The 20189-nt window shown below is 44.8% G+C and overlaps 1 protein-coding gene across 1 annotated transcript in view; it reads right to left on the bottom strand.

Annotated features, from left to right (window-relative positions):
- Positions 1–537: 537 nt before the first annotated feature.
- LOC140465633 (cholecystokinin-like) overlaps positions 538–20189 on the bottom strand; it is a 222948-nt gene continuing 203296 nt past the window's right edge. Inside the window, exons 2-4 of the mRNA XM_072561194.1 lie at positions 7393–7542; positions 4868–5083; positions 538–922 (exon numbers count right to left, since the gene is read on the bottom strand). Of these exons, the coding sequence (XP_072417295.1) occupies positions 795–922; positions 4868–5081 (342 nt within the window). The 5' untranslated portion in view covers positions 5082–5083; positions 7393–7542 and the 3' untranslated portion in view covers positions 538–794. The remainder of the gene's footprint in view (positions 923–4867; positions 5084–7392; positions 7543–20189) is intronic.

Raw genomic sequence — 20189 nt, 5'->3', positions numbered from 1 at the left:
ACCTATACACACACAGTCCCCTATATACACACACACACACACTCTCTCCTATATACACATACACACACACTCCTATATGTATACACACAGTCCCCTATATACACACACAGTCCCCTATAGACACACACTCTCCTATATACACATACACACACACTTCTATATGTATACACACACACCCCTATATACACACACACACCCACACTCCTATATACACACACCTATGCACAAACACACACTCACACCTATACACACACCCCCCCTATATATACACACATCCCTACTCCTATATATACATACACACACACCTATATACACACACACCCACACTCCTATACACACACACACACACTCCTCCCCACACTCCTATATACAACCACATGTATCTATTCCATCAGTCACTATTTCACAAGGAATAATTCCTGGTGTACAGTTTGTAGTTGCTATTAAAAACTTTGTTCATTTTTAAGAGTCCTGCAGCCCACATGAACCAAGCTTCAACAACACAATGTGTGATAATCAGGAACACTGAATGCAGAGTTTGGTACACAACACTTAAACCATTTATTAAAACAACCAAAAAATATCAAATTCTTCCAGTAAAATCAACAGCAATAAATTTTCCAATGATTCTTAAATGGGTCAAAAGTGCTTTTCTGCAATATCTTGAGAATGGGTTTAATATCTGAAACAGTGATGGAAATGTTGAGCTTGGTTTGTTGATACACTAGGTAAATGGTTTCTTAGCGTTACACATGAATATTTTTCACAGAGTGATGATGCTGATGGTATGTGTTTTAGGAATCCATCTCATATTCCTCCACACTGCGTCTGCCAAAGTCCATCCAGCCTGCGTAATCTCGGTCATGCATCTGATGCAGCACATCACGGACCTGATAACGGTCAGCATGGTTCAATGATCCAGCTGTTTGAACAAAAGTATTCATTAGACTTGGCATTTTACCTTTTCATTAGCTCCCCTTAGCAGAAGGTATTGTTGCTCACTGGGGCATGGGGCCCACACACACACTGACTCTCACTGCAGTACAATCCTACAGACAGTCAACATGGCTTTGTGCGTGGGAAATCGTGTCTCAAGAACGTGATTGAGTTTTTTGAAGAGGTAACAAAGAGTATTGATGAGGGCAGAGTAGTGGATGTGATCCATATGGACTTCAGTAAGGCATTTGACAATGTTCCCCATGGGAGACTGATTAGCAAGGTTAGATCTCATGGAATACAGGGTAAACTAGCCGTTTGGATATAGAGCTGGCTCAAAGGTAGAAGACAGAGGGTGGTGATGAAAGGTTGTTTTTCAGACTGGAGGCCTGTGACCAGTGGAGTGCCACAAGAGATTTAGATTCCCAACAGTGTGGAAACAGGCCATTCGGCCAAACAAGTCCACAGCGACTCTCCAAAGAGTAACCTACCCAGACCCATTCCCCTACCTTATGTTTACCTCAGACTAATGCACCTTACACTATGAGCAATTTAGCATGGTCAATTCACCCAACCTGCACAAATTTGGACTGTGTGAGGAAACTGGAGCACACGGAGGAAACCCACACAGACACGGGGAGAATGTACAAACTCCACACAGACAGTTGCCAGAGGCTGGAATCGAACCCGGGTCCCTGGCGCTGAGGCAAGTGCTAACCACTGACCCACTGTGTCACCCCAAAGGGTCGGTGCTGAGTCCACTACTTTTCATCATTTATATAAGTGATTTGGATTTGAGTATAAGAGGTACAGTTAGTAAGTTTGCTGATGATACCAACATTGGGGGTGCATTGGACAGTGAAGAAGGTTACCTCAGATTACAACAGGATCTGGACCAGATAGGCCAATGGGCTGAGAAGTGGCAGATGGAGTTTAATTTAGATAAATGCGAGGTGCTGCATTTTGGGAAAGTAAATCTTAGCAGGACTTACACACTTAATGGTAAGGTCGTGGGGAGTGTTGCTGAACAAAGAGACCTTGGAGTGCAGGTTCATAGCTCCTTGAAAGTGGAGTTGCAGGTAGATAGGATAGTGAAGGTGTTTGGTATGCTTTCCTTTATGGTCAGAGTATTGAGTACAGGAGTTGGGAGGTCATGTTGCGGCTCTACAGGACATTGGTTAGGCCACTGTTGGAGTATTGCATGCAATTCAGGTCTCCTTCCTATCAGAAGGACATTGTGAAACTTGAACGGGTTCAGAAAAGATTTACAAGGATGTTGCCAGGTTTGGAGGATTTGAGCTACAGGGAGAGGCTGAACAGGCTGGGGCTGTTTTCCCTGGAGCATCAGAGGCTGAGGGGTGACCTTATAGAGGTTTACAATATCATGAGTGGCATGGATAGGATAAATAGACAAAGTCTCTTCCCTGGGGTCGGGGAGTCCAGAACTAGAGGGCATAGATTTAGGGTGAGAGGGGAAAGATATCAAAGAGACCTAAGGGGCAGCTTTATCACGCAGAGGGTGGTACGTGTATGGAATGAGCTGCCAGAGGAAGTGGTGGAGGCTGGTACAATTACAACATTTAAAGGACATCTGGAGGGGTATATGAATAGGAAGGGTTTGGAGGGATATGGACCGTGTGCTGGCAGGTGGGACTAGATTGGGTTGGGATATCTAGTTGGTGTGGATGAGTTGGACCGAAGGGTCTGTTTCCCCACTGTACATCTCTGTGACTCAATGACACTGACTCTATTTGGGATTCAGGTCCCATACACTGACACGCACTGGGGTACAGTCCCATGCACACTCACTGACTCTCACTGGGATACAGTAATCCACGCACACTGACTCTCACTGGGACACAGTACCACACACACTGACTGTCACTGGGGTACAGGTCTCACACACTGACTCTCACTGGAGTACCGGTCCATTCTACGGTCTGGTACCTGACCTAAGTTGTCATGTGGTACCCCCAGGCCTATTGTAGTTGGTAATAAAGGCCTTTATTCCTGATGAAGGGCTTTTGCCCGAAACGTTGATTTCGCTGCTCGTTGGATGCTGCCTGAACTGCTGTGCTCTTCCAGCACCACTAATACAGTATTTGATTTTCAGCATCTGCAGTCATTGTTTTTACCCTATTGTAGTTGGTGGCCAGTGACTCCAAGATGAGGACAGGGGGTGGTTTCAGATTGCTGAGTCATTGGATCAGGATCAGGTTGGGCTGGGTCAGTTCAAACTTGATGTTTTTAAAAGCAAGGTGTTATCATACAATTTTACAGTTACCTTTAAAACTCATCAACTGAAGAAGGACAAGAGAGAAACAAAGTGATCCCTATAAGCCAGCAAGGGACGCTTCCTTTGGACACTTTATTGGAAGTTATTTTTTAGATGTTGCCTATAGCTAGGACCAGGTCAAATGTGATGCTCTGCACAGTGGAAGAGTCAGATACCCAACCAACAGTCATTACGGAGGGGCACAGCGAATCAGCAGCTGCTGGAATGGAAGGTTTATTAAAATCTGTGTTCCATCAATTGAGTTACTCTGACCTAGCATCCTTGGTACTACCAACTCCACTCCAACATCCACTTTCAACGCATTGTAATTTTGAATGAAGTCATCAACACCAAGACTCAATTATTCACAGAATAGTTCCATCACAGAGGAGGCCATTTAGCCCATCGTCCCTCCACAGGCTCTTGATGATTCTGCTCTAGATTAGTCTTCCATCCTCCCAGTGAATAATCTCAAACTCTGCTGTGCATGATCTCCTCACACCAACTCCTGTCTAGAGCTCTCTCTTCCTTTACTAACCAGCAGATCCCACCTCCCAGTCTGAGTATCTTTCAAAATCTCGCAGCTTCCAATCTGCAAAGCTGCTCCCCAGCTCCTCAGTTATTATCCCATTCATTCATTCAACCCCCCCCCAATTGATGACCATTCAGCCTTGTAGTTCCCTCCGTTAAATTCTCTGCCTCCTTTTCCTTCTTTAAAATGACCCCACCTAAAAATAATAAGTTCCTTTCCTCTTGAGTCTTTTACAGCTTCAGGTAATTTCAAAGCAATAAAAAACCAATGAGGTGGTCACTGTTATGTTTAGAAATTACAAATGGAACTAGCACACAGCAAGGTTCCATAAACAGGCAATGTGATAACCAAACCACCTTGAACGAGGCCATTCAGCCCACCATGTCTGCACCAGCTAAATTAACTCAGTGCCCATCCTAATTCCACTTACCAGTTCCTAGTCCCTGGCCTTACAGATTCCAGCACGTTAGGTGCTTTAATCTCAATCAGTAAATTGGGCAGGGAATTCCAGACACCCACCATCCTTTGTAATCAAGGTTTTCCTTAGGTCCTCTTGAATTGTTTTACCAATCACTTTCAAAATGTCTCCCACCCACCCACCCATCTACCCCCAGCAACTGACTTCTTCACCAGAAGTAACTGGTCTTCCCTCATCCAAGCCCCTCATTGTTCTGTACACCTCGGTTCATCCTTCAACCCACTCTCCTCAAAGGAAAACAATCCATTCTTTCCTCATAGCTGCAACATTCAAACCCTGGCGACATTCCTGTCAATCCCCTATAATAATAAGCTGATCATCTAATTCAGTGATATTGATTATGCACAGATGCTGAACAGAACACCAGAGATTACCCTCTGTCTCTGCAAAATAGGCACCTTGGGATCTTTGGCAGTGTAGCACTCCCTCAGTGTGACACCAGGAGTCCTCCCTTGGATTACCTGCTCAGTTACTTTATTTAATGATTTAAAAAAAAACTCAACATCCATCCAGTTTCTTTCAGACTCTTATGGTGCCTGTATGACATTTCACTGTATTAAAGGTGCTATGTAACTGCAAGATGGTAATAGAGTGAGAGAAGGGTGTAAGAGTTTACATAGAACCCTTATCCAATGGAGGAACCTACCTTCCTGAATCTGGGATAGCAGTTTGGATATCAGATCGTCTGCTTTTAAAGCTGCAGCTTTGCGTTCCAGTGAAACTGCTCCATTTCCTGATAGATACTTGGCAGTACGTTCCAGAATAATTCCTCCATTATTGTGAGGGCCAGACAATGGTTTTGACAAGCAGCCTGTTGCCAAGATAACCACTAGGACACTGATGTACACTGTGTGGGTCATATCTGAAAAGGAAAAATCACACATGGACATGCAGGAATAATGCACAGGTTAAACAATGCCAGGTAGATTACAACAGATAGGCTGAGATCAGCCACTTTGGAGCTATAAAAAAAAAGAGTAAAATATTATAGAATATAAACGCCTAAAGATAAGAAAATTAGAGGTTTGTACAGATGCAAGGATTGGGGAATATAAATTGCTAAAATGCCAAGAGTAGCTACAAAAATAATCAAAAAAGAAAATTGAATAAATAAAACAAAAAGCAGCAGATACTGGAAATCTGAAAGTCAAACAGAAGTTGCTGGAGAAACTCAACATCTGTGAAGACAGAAACAGAGTTAGCAATTTGAGTGCACTGACCCTTCTTCAGAATTTCTCAAGTGACCTGGTTCTGAAAAAAAAGTGTCACTGGATCTGAAACGGTAACTCTGCTTTTACTCCACAGCTGCTGCAATGGAATATTGGAAACTATTTCTAAGGATGAGAATATAAGTTTGTAGATGTACGGAAAGCTACTGTGATCAAATCAAGACCACACACCAGAGGGATATATTCGAACCTTGGAGAGAGTGTAATGGAAATTGACCAAATGATATCTGTATGCCAAAGGTTAACTAACAAGGTGAGACTATACAAACTAGTGTTGTGTTCCTTGGCATTTAAAAAAAGATAAGTTATTGATTGAAATTTCAAGAGATATAGAGATATTTTCAGGGTAGATAGTTAAGAAAAACTATTGCAAAGTCTAGGATCTTTTGTCAGTAAAAATTTGATTCAGACTTTTCAGGAGAAAATTAGGAAACATATTAAACAAAAAGGTATACAGAAATTGGAATTCTCATCAGCAAATATAAACTAATGTTTGACCACTTGTTAATTTTAAATTTGATGTTAGTCACATTGTCAGAGTGGAGGGTGTGGTGCTGGAAAAGCACAGCAGGTCAGAGAGCATCCGAGGAGCAGGAGAATCGACGTTTCGGGCATAAGCCCTACATCATTCCTGGAACGTCGATTCTCCTGCTCCTCCGATGCTCTCTGACCTGCTGTGCTTTTCCAGCACCACACTCTCCACTCTAAACTCCAGCATCTGCAGTCCTCACTTTCTCCAAGTTAGTCACATTTTGTCAAGATATTAAAGGGACAAGGGGCAAAGGTGGGTGAATATAGCTCATCACAGAACAGCTATTATTCATTAAATGACAGTATTCCCCTGGTACTGACCGCCCGACAATGCGGCACTCCCTCAGCACTGACCCTCCAACAGTGCGGCGCTCCCTCAGCACTGACCCTCCGACAGTGCGGCGCTCCCTCAGCACTGACCCTCCGACAGTGCGGCGCTCCCTCAGCACTGACCCTCCGACAGTGCGGCGCTCCCTCAGCACTGACCCTCCGACAGTGCGGCGCTCCCTCAGCACTGACCCTCCGACAGTGCGGCGCTCCCTCAGCACTGACCCTCCGACAGTGCGGCGCTCCCTCAGCACTGACCCTCCGACAGTGCGGCGCTCCCTCAGCACTGACCCTCCGACAGTGCGGCGCTCCCTCAGCACTGACCCTCCGACAGTGCGGCGCTCCCTCAGCACTGACCCTCCGACAGTGCGGCGCTCCCTCAGCACTGACCCTCCGACAGTGCGGCGCTCCCTCAGCACTGACCCCCCCCGACAGTGCGGCGCTCCCTCAGCACTGACCCTCCCACAGTGCAGCACTCCCTCAGCACTGACCCTCCGACAGTGCGGCACTCCCTCAGCACTGACCCTCCGACAGTGCGGCACTCCCTCAGCACTGACCCTCCGACAGTGCAGCACTCCCTCAGCACTGACCCTCCGACAGTGCAGCACTCCCTCAGCACTGACCCTCCGACAGTGCTGGGATATCTGGGAGTTGAGCCGTTTGCTGTCTAACTTTCTGAAAGTTTACTCAGTCCACCCGCTGTCCTTTGGGGTCCCAAGGTTTACTGCAGCCTGTTGCTGGAAACATCCTTTCTCCAGCTCAGCCCCTGCCGGGTGTGGAGTTAAAACCCTGACGAGGAGAAACTAAAGTCCCTCCCAGGACCTGAGTGAGACCCTCGCTGTGTCCCCCCCAGTTTTCACTCCGCAACCCAGTCAGCTTACACTGAAGGGCGATGTAAGGGACAGGGCGATCTCTCTCCCAGGGGAGGGAGAATGAACTCCGAAATTACTGGGGCAATTATAACGGAGCCAAAAGCAAAATAGAGACAGTACCAAAAACAAACCGAGAGAAAGTAGAAAGTAAAAGAAATGAAGAGGGAGAAAGTTTGAGCGAGAGAATTGGAGCAAGTTTGTGCGCAGCTCACCCGCTCAGTTCGGTGTCTCTGTCTCTGTCTCTGTCTCTGTCCAAGGTGCTGATTTGAGAAGAGGTTCCCACTTGCTGTTCACTCTCCGCTCCCTCTCGGCCCGTTTTATACAATCCATCGCTCACGTGTCCCCTTGTTAAACACCGGAAACTAAAAAAATAAATAAATGTCAAAAGGAGTTCTCTGCGTCATTTGGGCTTGAAATCCTTTCCGAAATCTCTCCACGTTCATTAAAATCCAACAGGAGATTAACGCTGTCAATAGATAAAAGTCATTATTTACCTTTCTGTGCAAGATAAATTTAAATGTTGTCAGTTTGTGGATGTGGGCAGACCAAGGAGAATGAGAGTTTGTATATCTGCGTGTTTCAGCGAGTTAGTGTCTGAGGTACTTCAGAGGGTGTGTGTGTGTGAGAGAGAGAGAGAGAGAGAGCGTGCCAGGGTGAGAGTATGTGTGAGTGAAGAGTGTGAGTAAGGAGTGTGAATGTGAGGGGTGTGTGTGTGTGAGAGAGAGAGAGAGAGAGAGCGTGCCAGGGTGAGAGTATGTGTGAGTGTGAGGAGTGTGAATGTGAGGGGTGTGCGTGTGTGTGATGGTGGGTGTGAATGTTAGTGTGAGAGTATATGAGTGTGAGTGATAGGTGTGTGTGTGTGTGTGTTTTTGTTTGTATGAATACATGGAAGTATTGAGGAGTGTGTAAGGTCCAGTTTACTGCTGCTCTGCTTGTGACCAACTAACTCAATACAGGCTGGAGATTGAGTCAGGACCTTTCTTAGTCCATGTGGCACAGCAGCACATTGGGGAAGCATCTATGGACCAAGATAGTGAGCAAGTTGAGTATCAGCTACATTAATTCCTGACACACTGCTAACTTGAGTCTAATGTTACACAAGGAGGTGAATTGGGATTCCTTCATGGTCCTTGGCTTCAGAATTCACTCTTCAACCCAGCTTCACTGAAACTGCATTCCACAAACTGACCCATTTGGTGTAACATTCATTTGATTCAATGTTTTCCTCATTTACTGTGCAGGTCTCAGGTTGGTAACTCTACTGCTTGCAAAGAAATTCTTTGCAGCCTTGTTCACTGACTGTAAGCCAATACCTGGTTCATGGTATCGATTTGATATGTGAAAGAGTGGTGAGGAACCTGGTCTTGTACAGTCTGTTACAGAGTGAGGGTGAGGCAGATATAAGCAAGGGAGCTCTTGTGCTGGGACCTCCAACAATAATAACCATCTCCCTCTTTATCAGGTAAAACTCCGTGGTTTCCCCTCCCTGATTCCCATTGACCACACTCAGTCAAATGTTGCCTTGATGTCACGGGCAGTCATTCTGACCTCCCCTCTGGAATTCAGCTTTTTAGTCATGTTTGGACCAAGGCTGTAATGAGGTCAGGAGCTGAGTGACCTAGTGGAACCTTAACTCGGCATTAGTGAGTAGGTTATTGCTCAGCAAGTGCCATTTGATAGTGCTGTTAATGATACCTTCTTGTTGCTGATTATTGACAGTAGACGAATAGAATGATAATTTACTGAACTAGATTTGTCTTAATTTTTGTGAATAGGATGTATTTTTTCACTTTGTCAGGCTGATGTCAATGTGGTAACTATCCTGGAAGCAGCTTGGCTAGGATTCTGAAATTTGTAAACTTCCCTGGAGTGCAGAAAGAAATTTCAACAGAGACTTGGTGGGGGAGGGGGGGCATTAAAAACAATTTACTCTGGCATTTTAACAGAGCCAATGTTGCAACAAAGATAATCAGAGTAAAAAGAGCATGTAGTTAGTGTAGATTTATACCTAGGTGTGTAATATGGGGAGCTCAACTCACAGCTTCTAGTGGATTTGACAATGGTTCTGCTCTGAGCTAGTTTTGTTGATTTCAACATGGAAACCAGTGTTACAACAAATGCCAGGAAAAGAAAGCAGAGATGAGAGCTGCAGTGACAGAGAGAAAGATGAGGTGGGCAAATTCATGAGTATGAAAGGAATAGAAGGTATGCTGATAGGGTGAGATGGGGGTGTTGGGTGGGCTGGGTGGAAGGCAGCTTATCTGAAGCAGAGACACCAGCATGAGCCAGTCTGGCTGATTGGCCTGTTTCTGGGTTATTCACCATTCCACGTCCATATGAGTGTAGCAGAATGAGGGCAGAACTGGACTCAGCTTAGAGGTCACTCCAATGGAATGGGCTGGAGGGCCTTGTCCAGGTTACAGTGAGCTTTTCCAGATACAGCAAGTTGAGGGGAGAGGTGGAAAGAAACATGAATGTTAACGATCAGTGGGTTAAGGTGAAGTGAGACAGGTAAACACATTAAGAAAGAAGCAGCTACAAACAGACTGGATGGTGGATAAAAGCAAATTACTGCAGATGCTGGAATCTGAAACCAAAAGAGAAAATGCTGGAAAATCTCAGCAGGTCTGGCAGTATCTGTAAGGACAGAAAAGAGCTGATGTTTCGAGTCTAACTTTAGCTTTGGCAAAGGGTCAGTTAGACTCAAAAGGTCAGCTCTTTTCTCTCCTTGCAGGTGCTGCCAGACTTGCTGAGATTTTCCAGACTGGATGGTGGGTTACACAGCCTCCTCTGTTTCTGTCTTCACGGCTACTACACAATAATAATGAAATCTCTCTTTACTGCCTCACGGTTTTGGTCTTTCTCTCTCCACAGTTTTTCACTGTCATTCAGAGATTTTCATTTTCTCAGTAATTCGCCCCCACATTCACCTTTCCTGCTGACTCTTTCCCAGCTCCAGCGTCTCTACATTTCCCCCTTTGATTCCACTCTGAGCTTGTCTCTGTCTGTCCCAACATCCTGGTCTCTTTCTCTACCTGTCTCTCTATCTCACGATGCAGCATGATTATTTAGCCTCCATGCAATGATGGAGGTGTTGCAGGAGGGGTTCACCGTGAACAGGAACCTAATTTGGATGACACAAGGAGTGTTGCAATGACCCTGTCAGCACTAGCACCTGACTGTATCTGTGGGGAAGTCAAGGGACATCTGGTCCCAAACTCACCAGTAACAAGGGACCTTCTCTCTTCACGTTAAGAGTAATAAATTGCATTTTTGAACAGAGTTTTATGCGTTAAGATTAGATGACATGAGGTAAAGGTGAGATGCCTGTTAAAGGAGGTTATTCCTTTGTTGTGAGCTTCATTAGCTGCACATCTCACCTCATTATTACACAGTCTCCTATCTGACCACCCACCATGGGGATACTGGATACTGATAACTCTTGGGTACCTCAGACACTAACTCACTGCTTGCTCCTGTACACTTCTATTTGGGGCACCAGTTTCGTTCCCTCACCTCCACACTCCCTCCCCATACAGAAACACTGGCATCTGACCCCAGCAGCCTCTCAGGGTCCTCACTGACCCACTGACATGCCCTGACTGCACTTTGGGGCTGACCTGGGTAATGAAAGGCTGCTGCAAGGACACTTTGCTGCATATAGGAGCAAGGTCAGCTCCCTGCGACCAACCTATACATCAGGCCGGCTCTGTTAGTACACACTCACTTTGGATGCTGAGAGCATCCTTTCGGTGCACATCTCGCCCCCTCCTCCCTCACTGTGCCACACCCCCCCTGCTGTCCTGCTCTGCCATTTAGCACAGACACAAAGACAAGAAGCTTCTCCTGGTTATTAGCAGGTGCTCAGTTACCAAGGGAGACAGCCTAGAGCCAAGGGTTCCTGGCACACTCAGTCAAGGGCAGCCTCTAATATGAGCCCAGAGACTTGGGCACAGTCAGCTGGTCACTGGGGAAGGCAGGGTCAGGGTCCCCTCCTTGTTTGGGATGTGGAGCCAAATGTCAGGCAGCCCAGCACCTGTCTTGGCTCCTACTGCTCTACTGAGGGCTGTTCTCATCTGAAATGAGAGAAAAAGGGGGATGGAGTGAGATGAAAGGGGGTGGCACAGCCGTTAGTGCTGGTGCTGGGAGGAAAGAGTTGTGAGGTGTCCCGAGTGAGTGAGTGGGCAGCATGGAGAGCATGTAGAGTTAACATGGAGGGTGGGACCCTGCGAGTGAGGGTGAATGTTGTAGACAATAGTGAGAGTGAGGGAGCATGAACCTTGTTGGGTGCTGGGTGCAGTGACACAGATAGAGTAATGGGGGACTGGAGGGAAGATGGTAGCACTTACCCTGACAGAGTGGGAAAGGTCATTGACCTCCTTCCTAGAGGGCTGTGCATTCCCCCACACAGCTGAGACTGCACTGAGCTGGCTGGCACAGTCCAATGGCATGGTCTCCTCTGCCCATCCTGCAGGAAGTGGTCACCCTTCAGCTGCACCACCTTGTCCACCAGCATCTCCAGGTGACTGTCCACAAAGGGGCTCTCCAATTTCCTCCAACATCTGCCATGACTGGGGTAAGTATCATGAACTATCCAACTCCAGACTGACAGAGCCTGTCCAGGTGCACACTGGCACAGACAGCAGAGATGGCAGTCTATTCTGTGCAAGTGAGTGAGTAGCAGAATTGGGCTAGTATTGGGTGTGAGGAATGCCACTGGATGAGGGAGGTAGTCAGAGGAGTTTGAGATGATGGAGCAAAAAAAGAAATGTAAGGACTCACAGAGAGAAACCCTTCCTCAAACTTAACAAAACGAGCTAAAGAGACATAAGATTACATCCAGAGGAATGGATCCGAGCAAATTTCTCTCTCTCTTGATGTTTGTACTGGACTTCAAACCAATATGTCCCTACTCCAGCGGAGAACTTCCACTGCTCATGGTATACACGTGGATAAGTACATGGAACAGGTAGGAAACTGGGTACAGACTTCGAAAAAGTAAACTTATTTTCTAAAATATGGTCACAACTCTGTCATGTAAATAAGTTATAATTTAATCCATGGAATTTTAAAAAGGTGATTTCGCTTCATTTTTGTCCGTATGTGAGTGGCAAAGTTTACTTTATGATTTTGAAAAAAGAACACCAGAATAAATATTACTGGCTGTGAGATGGGTAAGTGCCCCCAGTAATTACAGGATTTTACTAATTGGATTAACAGTAAAATGTGCCCACTTAATCTGGAGGAGTTAAAGAACCACAGAATCACTTTGTTCAAAGTACAAAGAAGACTCTGAATTATCAAAGCTCTTCACCTGGGCTCGCCTCGCTAATTAACCGTTTCTAAACTAATTCAATAAAAGCCCAAATAAACACTTAATGTGAAGTGAAATTAAAATGAAATAAACATGATCTCTCCATGTAAACCAAAAATAGATTTAAGTAAGTGAACTGAATCAGACAATACTGCGATATATTTGCTGCAAGCTAGACTTACGCTTCATTCTGCCACATCAAATGCCCATGAGCAAGTGAAAGTGGGTTACATTATAAATGCACCTAATATTTGTGAAACTTACGTTAAGTGCAAGGGTTTGAGATCTTAGACCTTATTGTTGCTCCCCAACAAATCAGGAGCCACGTGGTAAACTTCAAACTCGGAATGCACCAGTGAACAGTCCAGTTATCTATATTATCCAAGATGTCCCCAGGGTGACTCCAGGAAGTCATGTTACACAGAACTATGTAAATTCACCCCCGGGGCTCCTTCCTGCTCCCTAGTTCTGAGTGCAAGGTGGATGTGTATAAAGACCCAATTCTTTACACCATTTCCAAACTCAACAATCCAATTTCCCACAACGACTGTTCCTCCTGCACTGTTACCAGCCCCACCCACACTATCCCCCTCTCTCCTTGGTGCCCATTAAGATCTCATCCTTGGCACATCTCCTTCTGTGTCTGGGTGTCAAATGTTGCCTGACTTTGCTTTAGTGGACAACACTGAAATGTTTCACTATGTTTAAAGGCACTATATAAATGTAAGTTGCTATTGTGATAGTTTTCAGAGTGGACTGCCTGTTGGACACCCTTGACATACAGATGGATTTAATGTCACTTGTGTAATGATATGTCTTGGGGATGTTGCTGGATTTCACGTGGTGGGGGCAAGATATAAATAGAAAAGGCAAATGTAGAGAATTTCAACACCATCTAATGAATGGTGGGTAATACCTATTATCTTTGATCTACAATGTACATTTACAAGTCCCCCTCCGAGCCACTCCCCATCCTGATTTGGAAATATATCATCGTTCCTTCACTGTCACTGGGTCAGAATCCTGGAATTCCCTCCCTAAGGGCATTGTGGGTCTACCTACAGCAGTTGAATTGCAGCGGTTCAAGAAGGCAGCTCACCCCCACCTTCTCAAGGGGCAACTAGGGACGGGCAATAAATACTGGGCCCACATCCAATGAGGAAGTAATTTTTTTTAAATTATTTTTCTAATGTATGCAATTTGTGCTGTAGGAGCCACCATTAGGTGAACCACATAACAATTCGGAAACAGACAGGTCCAAGGAATTGCTACCTTTGACTGTTCAAAAACATTTGTTACATCCAATACTGCCCAGAAACAATGGCAGCGCTTGATACAAGTTTCTCAACAAATTCTTTACACCGTTTTACTATTAATCCAATTATAAAATCCTGTAATTCACTCAAAACAACTCAGGGAACTAAAGCGTAGTCCCAAGATCACAGCTGATTGGAGGGACAGACAGACTTGGCTTCATATTGAAAAGAATTATTAGGCCATGTTTCTGAAGAGACAAGTTAGGGCTACTGCCTGTGTTCAGTTGGAACTCAGAAAGACGTTTTCCAAGTCAGTAGATACTTCATTAATAATATAGCTGAGATTCAGGGAGAAGACAAGAGCAGTTGGACAACTCTGTGCAGTTGAACCTAAGAAGAAGCTCTTGGAGTTAGTAAGCAGCTAAGTGTTAGTGTTAGGGTGCAGGAAAATTCCTGGCATCTCCAGTGGCTTGGAAGAAGCTGTGTGCCATTAACAGGTCAATCCTTGTGAGCAAGGATGAAAAATACTCACAAGCTGTAATTTCTGGGAGCAGCTGAGCCAGATGAAAGGTCAGGAATAAAGAAAGTAGGGACAGTACTGACTTGCAGAAGATAGCTACCTGAAAAAATACTAGAATTGGGTCTGTCAGTAAGCGTTGGACTGTCATTTCTAGAACTGAAGGAACATCATCCCTAGAAAATAAGGTGAACTAACAGAATGTGAGCAGTCATCAAGGCAGTACATAAATGAGTCTCTCTCAAGGTAAATTCAAGGACAGATCATCAAAAGGAAACAATCAGAATCTCTTGTGAAATTTGAAAGAAATTTGGTGACTTATGGTGTCGTTAACATCTGGGTGGGAATGCTGAAAAATCCATGGAATCTTGATCCCATTTGCTATTTGATGTGTTCTGTGGGATGTTCTATGGGTTGTATGTTCTTTACCTGTTCTCCATATTTTCCTCAAATTAAGTTTGGGATGTTAGAATATGAGTTATCTCTATCATTGCACAGTCTACAGTTTATTTTATCAATAATCTGTGCATCTTTGTTTAAGCTTCAGTTTGATTTGGATAAGTTGAGTGAATGGGCAAATACATGGCATTTACCATATAATGTGGATAATTGTACGGTTATCCACTTTGGTAGCAAGGACAGGAAGACAGATTATGATCTGAAAGGTGATAGAATGGGAATGGAGGTGGTGTTATAGACCTGGGTGGCCTTGTACACCAATCGCTGACAGTATGCGTATGGGTAAATGGTAAATGGTATGTTGGTCTTCCTAGAGAGAGGATTCGAGTATAGAAACAGAGATATCTTGCTGCAATTGTACGGGGTCTTGGTGAGATCACCCCTGGAGTATTTTATGCAGTTTTTGTCCGCTGATCTGAGGAAGGATGTCCTGGTTATGTAAGGAGGGCAAGCAGGAGTTAGATACAGGTCTTAGAGCTAAAGAGGTCGAAGGGTATGAGAAGTAAGTAGGATATTGAATTGGATGATCAGCCATGATCATATGGAACAGTTGAACAAGCTCGAAGGGCTGAATGACTTTCTCTCAAAACTAAGTTGAGTCTAAAATATATATGATTGTCCCATTCATCTTCTTGGTTTACAATTTGTGGTTCTGTTCGCCGAGCTGGGAATTTGTGTTGCAGACATTTCGTCCCCTGTCTAGGTGACATCCTCAGTGCTTGGGAGCCTCCTGTGAAGCGCTTCTGTGATCTTTCCTCTGGCATTTGTAGTGGTTTGAATCTGCCGCTTCCAGTTGTCAGTTCCAGCTGTCCGCTGCAGTGGACAAAGCAGAGTACATCCAGAAAGCGCAACAACTACTTGAAGATACAAACACCTACCAAACGAGAGAGTTTGACCCCACTGATGAACCTGCAAAAAAATGGACAGATAACCAGGTTTGACCTACAGAGAATGAAACCTGAAAGCAACAACACCCCCAGATACTATGGACTACCTAAAGTGCACAAACCAGCCATCCCACTCAGACCCATAGTATCACTACCAGGGACACCACCACACAAACTGGCTAAAGAACTACAGCAGAAACTGAAACACCTGATCAGCGGATCCAGACACTCGATACAATCAGCACAGGAATTCTTGGACATCATCAGAAATATACACATAGTCAAGGAAGAAACTATGGTCTCATTCGATGTAACGGCACTGTTCACCTCTATCGACAAAACCCTAGCCAGAGAAACAATAGCCAACCTGCTGGACATACAGAATAGACAACAGGACGGTGAACCTATCAACAAAGACAGCATACTCAAACTACTGGACCTGTGCCTCACAACACACTTCACATCCAACAACCAAATATATGAACATATCAACGGCACACCCATGGGCTCACCCATCTCTGGACTCATAGCAGAAGCTGTAATGCAAAAGTTAGAACAAACAGTCTTACTGCAAATTCAACCCAAACTCTGGGTCAGATAGGTGGAGGACACCTTTTGTAATCATTAAAAACACAGAAATAGAGAACACACACCAGATCATCAACACCACACTCACAGGAATCCGATTCACTAGAGAGGAAGAAAAGGACAACCAACTCCCATTCCTAGACGTGATGGTACAGAGAACATCGAGCGGAGAATTCACCACAAAGGTTTACCGGAAAGCCACACACACAGACCAAGTCCTAAACTATGAAAGCAACCACCCCAACACACACAAAAGAAGTTGCATCAAGACATTGTTCAAAAGGGCCACAATACATTGCAGTACACCAGAACTGCAAAAAGAGGAAGAAGAACACCAATACAATGTATTCGCCAAAAACGGATACCCGTGCAATTTCATCAATAGATGCCTAAGGGAAAGACAACAGAATGAGGACATGCCGCAACCCAAAGGACTAGCCACACTACCATACATCAGGAGCATTTCCGAACTGACAGCCAGACTACTGCGACCACTAGGACTCATAACAGCACACAAACCAACAGCCACTCTCAGACAACAACTCACCAGAACAAAGGACCCGATACCCAGCATGAGCAAAACCAATGTAGTGTACAAAATCCCATGCAAAGACTGCACAAAACACTACATCGGACAAACAGGAAGACAGCTAACGATCTGCATCCATGAACACCAACTAGCCACGAAACGACACGACCAGCTATCCTTAGTAGCCACACACACAGATGACAAGCAACATGAATTCAACTGGGACAACACTACTATTATAGGACAAGCCAAACAGAGAACAGCCAGAGAATTCCTAGAGGCATGGCACTCATCCACAGATTCAATCAATAAGCTCATTGACCTGGACCCAATATACCGACCACTGCAACGGACAGCTAGAACTGACAACCGGAAGCAGCAGATTCAAACCACTATAAATGCCGGAGGAAAGATCACTGAAGTGCTTCACAGGAGGCTCCCAAGCACTGAGGATGTCACCTAGACAGGGGACGAAACGTCTGCAACACAAATTCCCAGCTCAGCGAACAGAACCACAACAACGAGCACCCGAGCTACAAATCTTCTCACAAACTTACAATTTGTTATGAGCAATTAAGGAGTGAAACTGGAATGTATTCAATACACTTTCCACACTGATTATTACATTGAATTTAATGCTTTTTCACAACATGTATTGAAGATGGAGTGATTTATTACATTGGGATGATGCTGCTGTCAGTCAGGAAACCCACTAAACAGCTGTCAGTACTTCACACAAACTTCACACTAACAGAGTATCAACAGCAGCAAGCACTTGAGGAGAAGATGTAGAGATCCCATGACCAGGGATCTCAGGATATTTGTGGAAGATTGGGAGGGAGTGGAGAATGATCCATTATAAGACAAAAGACATAGGTGCAGAAATTAGGCCATTCAGCACATTAAGGGTTTGGGGGGAAACAGAGCCATAAACAATGGCCCCACAGACTTTGGAAATTCCAGTGAAAAGCCTCCACAACCCAATTTTGAAGACAGATGTTACTGCAGGCTAAGAGAATCATTGCCAGTTAATTGACACTGCTGTATGTGGTTAGCACCATCAATGTTACCAAAGATTTAGTAGATTATACTGTCAAAGGCATTGCAAAGCTTGTAACCTGTGCTTCATCTTTACTGGGATGTAGGTGTTGCTGCCTAATAGTGCTGCTTATCCCTAATGACCCTGGAGAAGGTGGCTGGGAGCTCTGTAGTCTGTGTGCTGCAGACCGACAACGCCATTAGAGAAGGAGAGTCAGGATAGCGGCCCAGCAACACTGAAGGAACAGTGAAATATTTCCAAGGCAGGGTGGTGAGTGGCCTGGAGGGGAACCTGCAGGGGGTGCTGTGTCCATGTCTCTGCTGCCAAGGAGGAGATGGTTGGACTCTCTTTTGTTGGAAGTGGTCATTGATGTGTAGGTAAATATCATTTCACAAGTTAATCCTGAATTAGAGCATGTTTAAACTCTAAAGTAAGAAGTGAATTACACTGGGACAAAACTGAAATGACAATGTGAGGTAGAGTGAATAACATTCACTCAAAACCCAACTGGTTTTGTAATGCTCCTTCCAATGAAACATCTGCTGTTGAACAATGCTCCAGATTGATACGGGGCAGAGGTTGAGTTAAGAGCCCTCAATCATGTCTCCAGGTACATTCAACAACCTCTTCACATATCAGTCCCTGCTCCTCCTGCTGCTTCTCCTTCACGGCTATGCTCATTAAAATGGTTTTGTTAAATCTGCTTTGGGGGTGATGGGCAATATGCAAAACAGAGCTCATTAGAAGACATGAACCTAAAGTGTAGTGGCTGCTGTAAATTGGAAATGCAGTTCTGTTTTCAGATCCAGAACAATAGCAGATAAACAAGAATGATGTGTAGTTATAAAGTGTATTCAATGACAAAGATTCAAAGGTGCTTCAGAGGAGCATTATCAAATGAGAATAGATGCTTGGCCATATAAGGAGACAGTAAGTCGAATGAATGAACGTCATGAATGGAAAAGGAGCAGCAAAGAGGGTCAGAGAAGAATTCCAGAGCTAAGGACTCAGCAGCTGATGGAGTGATGGAAATGTAGAAGGCGGATGGGTCTGTGATCAGGAGCACAGTGATCTCAGACAGTTGAAGGGCAGGAGAGGATTAAAATAATCAAAAGGAGTGAGAGCTTGGAGGGATTTGAAAAAAAATGACGACAATTTTGAAATGAAGAATGTGAGCTGATGGAACAGCACAATGAGGTGATAGTGGTGTAAAACCTTAATATAGGAACCAGATCAGGCTGATCCTCCATTCAATAGGATCGTGGCTGATCCAGCACTATTATCAAAACCTGGTCTTGCTGAGACTACACAGTAATCTGGGTGGTTTAACTACTCTCTGGAATGGCCGAGCAGGACGCTTGGTTCAAGTGTAATTCAAGTTTGGATAACAAATGCTGATCCTGCCTGTGACCCCCACCCCCCCAACCCCCCACCCCCCAAGCCATTCCCCATTCCCCAACCTTCCTGTTGGAAATCCTGGCTGTATCCAGCTTGGTTTGTCTCAAAATAATCCAGGTTGTTACAGGACACTCGGGAGAACCACAAACCTTGGAAAGGTGGAACAAAACCAAGACCAAAATGTAAAATGCCGAGCAGCTGGATCAGAAATGGCAAGTTAGCAAACCCTCACCAGAATTCATGGTGCTGAGCAGATCAATAAATTAACTTCTGCATCATAAAAATTAGACAGGCTGTTGAACAAAGTCAATTCAGTTTGATTAATGGACACTGCTCTGGCCTGTTTGCATTTACTGAGTTTTCCCAATCAATCCAATTTTTCTCAGAAAGTAAAATACACACATGCAATTTCAGAGATACACACACACACACACACACACACATACACAGACACACACACACACACACAATCACAGACACAGACACACACACACACACACACACACACAATCACAGACACACAATCACAGACACACACACACACACACACACACACAATCACAGACACACAATCACAGACACACACACACACACAGGTTTCACAAATCAGATTCCCACTTATCCCACCCCCAAAGCTCAGACTTTGCTCCATGTCAATTTATGAGGAAACCAGACAAGTGGGGAAGGGTGAAGGCAATGCAGGGTTACGGTGACACATTTCGATGACAAGACACTCAGGAGACTGTAGTGGACGTTAATCATAAGCATGGACTCATGTGCTGTATATCCTGTGTTTTATATTATAGCCCATGGAAACAGATAGAGACACACTTTCAGAGACCCTCAGACAGAGCTGTGTAGACATATGGTCAGATACACGGTTCACAAAACTGCAGTAGTGTTCCACTGCAGTGAGGTAAGGATTCACATCAACCACATACACTTGAGGCTGCGAGGTATGATGACCCTCAGGTTCAACTCTTCACCACTTGACTCTTCCTCTTTAATGGGCCTCCAGTAAT

The sequence above is a fragment of the Chiloscyllium punctatum genome, chromosome 42, assembly GCF_047496795.1.
Source record: "Chiloscyllium punctatum isolate Juve2018m chromosome 42, sChiPun1.3, whole genome shotgun sequence".
Classification (NCBI taxonomy): domain Eukaryota; kingdom Metazoa; phylum Chordata; class Chondrichthyes; order Orectolobiformes; family Hemiscylliidae; genus Chiloscyllium; species Chiloscyllium punctatum.
Note: the sequence above shows the minus strand (reverse complement) of the source record. Positions and strands in the feature narration are given on the sequence as shown.